The 5,995-nt window shown below is 28.2% G+C and overlaps 2 protein-coding genes across 5 annotated transcripts in view; both read right to left on the minus strand.

The window, feature by feature from the left end:
• The window catches only part of LOC102676856 (cadherin-99C), a 132,785-nt gene extending 129,040 nt beyond the window's left edge, over positions 1-3,745 (minus strand). For both annotated transcript variants that reach the window (XM_031508807.1, XM_031508808.1), the window contains exon 1: positions 3,202-3,745. In XM_031508807.1, coding sequence (XP_031364667.1) covers positions 3,202-3,204 — 3 coding nt within the window. In that variant the 5' untranslated portion in view covers positions 3,205-3,745. The remainder of the gene's footprint in view (positions 1-3,201) is intronic.
• Positions 3,746-4,174: 429 nt separating this feature from the next.
• The window catches only part of LOC102674206 (50S ribosomal protein L1), a 2,899-nt gene continuing 1,078 nt past the window's right edge, over positions 4,175-5,995 (minus strand). For 2 of the 3 annotated variants that reach the window (XM_006612265.2, XM_031508800.1), the window contains exons 2-8: positions 5,650-5,855; positions 5,379-5,583; positions 5,058-5,240; positions 4,841-4,955; positions 4,638-4,756; positions 4,476-4,573; positions 4,175-4,350 (exon numbers count right to left, since the gene is read on the minus strand). In XM_006612265.2, the coding sequence (XP_006612328.1) occupies positions 4,215-4,350; positions 4,476-4,573; positions 4,638-4,756; positions 4,841-4,955; positions 5,058-5,240; positions 5,379-5,583; positions 5,650-5,681 (888 nt within the window). In that variant the 5' untranslated portion in view covers positions 5,682-5,855 and the 3' untranslated portion in view covers positions 4,175-4,214. The remainder of the gene's footprint in view (positions 4,351-4,475; positions 4,574-4,637; positions 4,757-4,840; positions 4,956-5,057; positions 5,241-5,378; positions 5,584-5,649; positions 5,856-5,995) is intronic. The other variant, XM_006612264.2, reaches the window with a different exon arrangement.

Consider the following 5,995-nt stretch of genomic DNA (forward strand, 5'->3'; position numbering starts at 1 on the left):
TAGGAGAAACAGCCTCCTTCTCTTTTTTCCTTCCTTCTTTCTTTCTTTCTTCGATATTCGACGTCCATTTTTTTTACGCTCGATTTTTTGAAAAAGAAAAAAAAAAAAATTCGTCCCACCCCTGCGTGGAGAGAAAGCAATTTCGAGAAAACGTTTCCAGAAAACAACGTATACGAAGCTTGGATCACCCGGTATACGAAGAGAAGAGGGGGAGGGGAGGGGCCGTCAATGAAAGTTTGAACCCACCGCCAGTCACCCAGTATATGTCGCGCGGAGGAAGTCGGAGTAACAAGAAGAACCGGTCGACTAGTACAGTAACCATTTCGTATCCGTCATTTTTCCCGGGCCGATACCTGCTCTAACCTCGCTTCAGTGCCCCTTTATCCATCCATCCTCCTCCTACCATTTTAAACTTCCAGTTTACGCTGGAAGAATTTTTTTTTTCTTTCTCTCTCTTTCTCTTTGAAAGGGGACAACGATAAAAGTTGGCTTCACACAACGACGGATGATTTCGAGGCTCTTCGATAATTCGAGGAAAGAAAAATGTACGATTGTACGTACACGCGAGTACACTTAGATTGACTTCTGGCAAGGGGAGGAGAAGAGAAGTTCTAAAGTGGATAGGCAGGTTTTCCATCAGGGGTTATCGATTCGAGAAAAACTTGTCGCTGTTGATCAACGCCTTAACCCTTTGCACTTTTGCGTTTTGCCTCCTTCAAGAGGCTCGGAGTCTGTTCTATCTATCCTGCAAGCTCTTTAAACGTTAATTATCTTTATTAGAAATTCGAATTTCTAATTTTCGATTTGTCTTAATTACGATCGTCAAATATTTTTTGGGAGGAAAAGAAAAGGATTCGATTATTCAATTTTAATTGGATAGTTTGATTTTCTTTCGTGAAATTTTCTTGAAACGAGACGAGACGTGACACATCTCTCTGGGTTCGTAACTATGCCAGATAACGGTAAGAAAAGTAAATTGCAGAGAGGAATCACAATCGTAGATAGATACGGGTTGTCGAGATGAAGATCGCATTGACAGAAAGTTAGATCGGGATTATTATCCCCTTGCTCGTTGCTACTTCCGGCAACGTGAGCAATGGTGAATAGTCGTGTATACGCGGGAAAGCAGGTAACCACGGTGCAACAAGATAAATTACAAAAACATCGATTGAGATACAATCGGGTAAAATGACTCGCGGTACTCTTGTTCTGTACTTTCTAATTATACCGTACCGCGGAAGAGAACAGTTTTTCGTGTGTTATCTACGCTTCCCCTACTACTTGCTAAGAAATATTCCAATTTTGCCAATAAATATTCCAATATTAAAGCGGATATGCGGATATATATGTAAAGTATGGTAAATAAATTTTTCCAGAATTTTCGATACAATGATAGATATTGATAGATCGTTGTAAGATTATATATCTTCCATAAGACAAATATTAAAGTTTCCGCTTAAATATCTTTCGATGCAGATTTAAAAAGATAAGAGATTCACTTTGAGAATTGAACGGATCTTGAAACTTGAGATATCTCTTAATCTTTGAAGAGTGAAAAAAGGAAAGGGAGAAAAGCGGGAAGAGTGGGTCAAAGGTGAATTAAGAAGAAAAGGAATAAAAAAGGACTCTTCCAATTTTGATCAAACTAGGCTGTGCAATTTTCCATGATAACGTCTACGGCACAAAGGAATGATTAAAGATGATAAACATCACGACGAACGTGAAAGAAAGAGAGTTTACAGTTGTAATTGTGATACATGATAATAATATTAATTCGTTTATTTTTTATTCGAGCCACGATGCGAAAGATCGAATGTCTAATAGGAACTGCGAAGAATTCTTTCGCGTTGCATAATTATTACGATGTAATTAGAGTATAACCGCGTTGGTGGTGGAGACAGGAAAAGGAAACGTCGGCAAGGAAAAGATACGCAGCCCTAAAGGTATCATTTGCATTTGCTTCTAGAGCCAGGTTTTGCACCGATCTGCACGCATGACTAACCGAACAAGTCGTCAGGGCACGTGTATAGTGGTGAATAATTTCGTAATATTGATAAAAATTGATCAAAAGTAAACGATATCGATGAATTTTTTAATAATCTAACCTCTAGATAAGTAATTAAAAAGAAAAATCAGGAAGAGGTTGAATAATAATATGATTAAAAAAGTGTTAAAGAAACGTTCAATTTAAGATAAATAAATTAGCGAATAAACTGGCGAAAGAAATAGCTAATTTTATAGCTAAAATATATATTAACAGTTTAGTCTGTATTCAATGGCGAGTTTCCAAGATTAAAATAAAAATATAAGATTATTGCAACAAAAAATGATATACATATTAATCATAAACCAAAAACAATATAATGTAAAATACATTATAAAAATAATGACATAAATTTTTATCTAAAAGAAGAGCAGAGTGTGATTTCAAAATTTAGAATAACACAAAAAAGTTAAGTTGGAATGTTGTATGAGGATTCAACGCACACACATTTTTCGATTTTATATATAAATAAATACTTTTGTCTATTGAATTCGATTCATAGTTGATAAAATGTATAATGACTTTTATATAATTATAATTAAACGATGCATGGCAAAAATTTGATCATAATAACTACTGATTATATTTATTATAATCATTAAATCAAATCTTGAACGCGTAACGATTGAAAAATACTTTGATGAATACGTATCATTAGTTTATTCTCTTTTAAAAACAATAATAATGGATCTTTTTCAACTTCTTATTAATTTTATTATATTGGAATCCCATGAATTTCATTCTTCGTATGTAAAATCCTGTTAATAGTTACCACTTCGACAATAATGATTTTAAGGTTATAATGAATAATTCATAATTGTCATAAATTGTTAAGAAATTAAAAAAATATGAAAAAATATTGAATTGTAAAAATCTTAAAAATTTATTGTTTATTATATATGATTATAATAATTAAATTAGAAAAATAAATAATAAATATTTATTTCTTTTTAAATTTAAATATATATTATATATATATATAAATAGATGCTGCTTCCCTTTCCTTATAGCAAATTAATTTTGAAGAAAAAAATTATAAAATATTTAATTAGGCATTAAACTTCAATATAAAAAATATGTGAAACATTGGCTGGAAAATATTTCTATCGTCCAAGATTTGTCGTCAAGATTTAATTTACTCAGGCATTTTCACTTACCATGACTGCGCTAGTATATGTTCATCCGTGTATTAAGCGTGCCGGTGTGTCATCTAATGTTATTGTCTACTGCTGTTTAACCTAAGCATGTCTACAAAGTAGCCGATAACATCAATTAGTTGCTCCAAAATTTGTGGCAATCTAAAATCACTAATTAATAATAATATTCGGTTGATGATAGTTACACAGTCAACACAGATCACCATATGTAAACACACACACGTTCTTTGCGATACGCGTGGGATCGCGCTTGTATTAGTGCGCGCACTCTCATGCACTATCAAGTTCGCACAGAAAAACTTATTCGATAGTTTTTCTGGAAATTTAAGGAAACGTGATATCTATCACTAATTTGATCGATGAATTCTTTAATGAACACTAATAAAAAATAATTGTCAGCGATATATATTTCGCTATATTTTATATTTTCGTTTTCAACATTTTTCGCGCCGTTTTAACAAAACTGTGAAAAGTTACGTATAAAACGAAGAGAAGTTACGGATTTTCAACCTGGCGGACACCGACTGAGCTCTCAACCGGCAGGTAGGTGAGCCATCGCCCCTCCACTGTACTCACCACCACGGCCGCTCACCATTCTCCATTCTCTTTGCCTTTGCTTTACTTGGCTCTGTCTTGTTCTTTCATTTTCGTACGATTCCTCTTGGAATCTGAACTCTTATAATTAATAAATTATTATTATATTTTTTTTAATTTTTAAATATTAATGTTTTATTTTTATTATATTTGATATAATTTTAAATACATTTTTAAATTAATTTTTTATCTTAACAGAGTAATTTTGTAAATAAAAAATAAAATAGATATAAAATATTTTATATATTATTTACATTTTATTTTTTGAAAACAATTATAATTATAATTATACTGATTAATAACAATAATAATAATAATAATAAATATTGCATTTATTTATAGGATAGGTAAACAATAAATATTTAATACTTAATTGGAATTCATTTTTAAATATAATTTTATTTATATACATTAAATAATTATTGCGTATCAATAATTGCTGTTTCATCTATTTCTTCTTCGTTTGTTTTTTTATCATCTTTTGTTTTTGTGGTAATATAATCTTGATAATTAATTGCAAAAGATTCATTAGAAAGTTCACTTCTAATTTGAATTCTATAAAATTTGTATAATTTATTTTTAATTATTTATATTTATGTTTATATATGTATATAATACTATTACTATAATATTATTTTAAAATAATTTCATATATTAATTATTAATTTAAATGAATTTACCTTACAATAAATGATGCATCATTACGTGGTCTCATTACTTCAATATCATTTATTAATGCACGAAAGTTTTCTTCCAAATATTTTATATCCATATCAAGCTAAAAAATTCACATTTAAAATATGATATAAAGTGTTTTTTCATATTATAAATTATAAATTTACCAAGCCAAAAGTCACATTAATTTGACCATATTCTTTGAAAATTTTATGAGGTATTGCAGTATATCCAATTCCATTTTTGAATTTTGTAACAAGCTTGTTCATATCAGTACCCAAACTACCTAAAATATTTAAATTATTTATATTTAATTTAATATTATAAATAAATATTTATGTTTCATTAAAATAATATACTTATTTTTTACCTATTCTCATGTTTGGAAATTTCTTTTTCAATAATCCTCTAATTAATAATAAATCGGATAAAATATTTGCATGAGCTACAATAAAGTCATACTCTTTGAATTGAAATGTTCCATTCTGCAATAATTAAATTCATAAATAAATTCTACACGTTATGATTTTATAAAATGTTATATATATATCAATTTATTGCCTTTATTATGTTACATTTCTACTTACTTGAATTTTTTTTATTAATTCAACACCACCAGAATAGTCAGCTCCAACATCTCTAGCATTTTCTTGTTCTTTTAAATTTTTACTAAAAGCTAATACTGTTCTTTTATTGTCACTATGTTGAAATATATGTGGTGTATCAATTATTCTTGTAAATTTTTCAACAAATCTATTCTTCTTTTCACGCTATTATAAATATATATATTATAAATATATATATTATAAATATTTTAAATATTTTATAAAATAATTTTATTAAAATAATATATTTTTTTAATTTAATCATAATATTAATTATAATATTATTTCTTTTTATTTTATTACCTTCATATCTAATTCTATAAATGCATTAACAATTGCATTAGGTTTATTATACATAGTTGGATGATGTGTTTCACGATGATATTCTATAGCTTCTTGGAAGGAATAGATTGGTCGTTGATGATATTTTACTATCCATACATTATCAACTGCTTTCCATTTCCAACTATCATCTATAGTTTTAAGTGGACAAACTTCTACTATACTTCTATCATAAAATTAATAAAATATTCAGTATATATATTGTATTAAAAAAATTGAGATTAGAAATTACTCACTGTTTTTTATGCTGTTTATATGGAACATATCCTACTTGTTCAACTTTTACTTGTTTTTTAGCTCGTTTTTTTTTGGCCAATAATCTCTTTTCTCTTGTCCCTTTTCTAGCTGCATAATCTCGAGTTTGTATAAGTAAGTAAGAACATACATTATATCTAATATTGAGGTTATGTATAGTACGAAAACTATTTGTTAACCAACCTATGAATATAAAATTAAATTTATAAAAAAAATAAAAATTATTACTATATTTGTTTTTAAAAAATTCATTTCAAATTATAAATAAAATTATAAAATAAATTTCATGATCTATATATATTATTATGACATATTATTATATA

This window comes from Apis dorsata, unplaced genomic scaffold (assembly GCF_000469605.1).
Source record: "Apis dorsata unplaced genomic scaffold, Apis dorsata 1.3 scaffold_102, whole genome shotgun sequence".
In the NCBI taxonomy this organism is placed as follows: domain Eukaryota; kingdom Metazoa; phylum Arthropoda; class Insecta; order Hymenoptera; family Apidae; genus Apis; species Apis dorsata.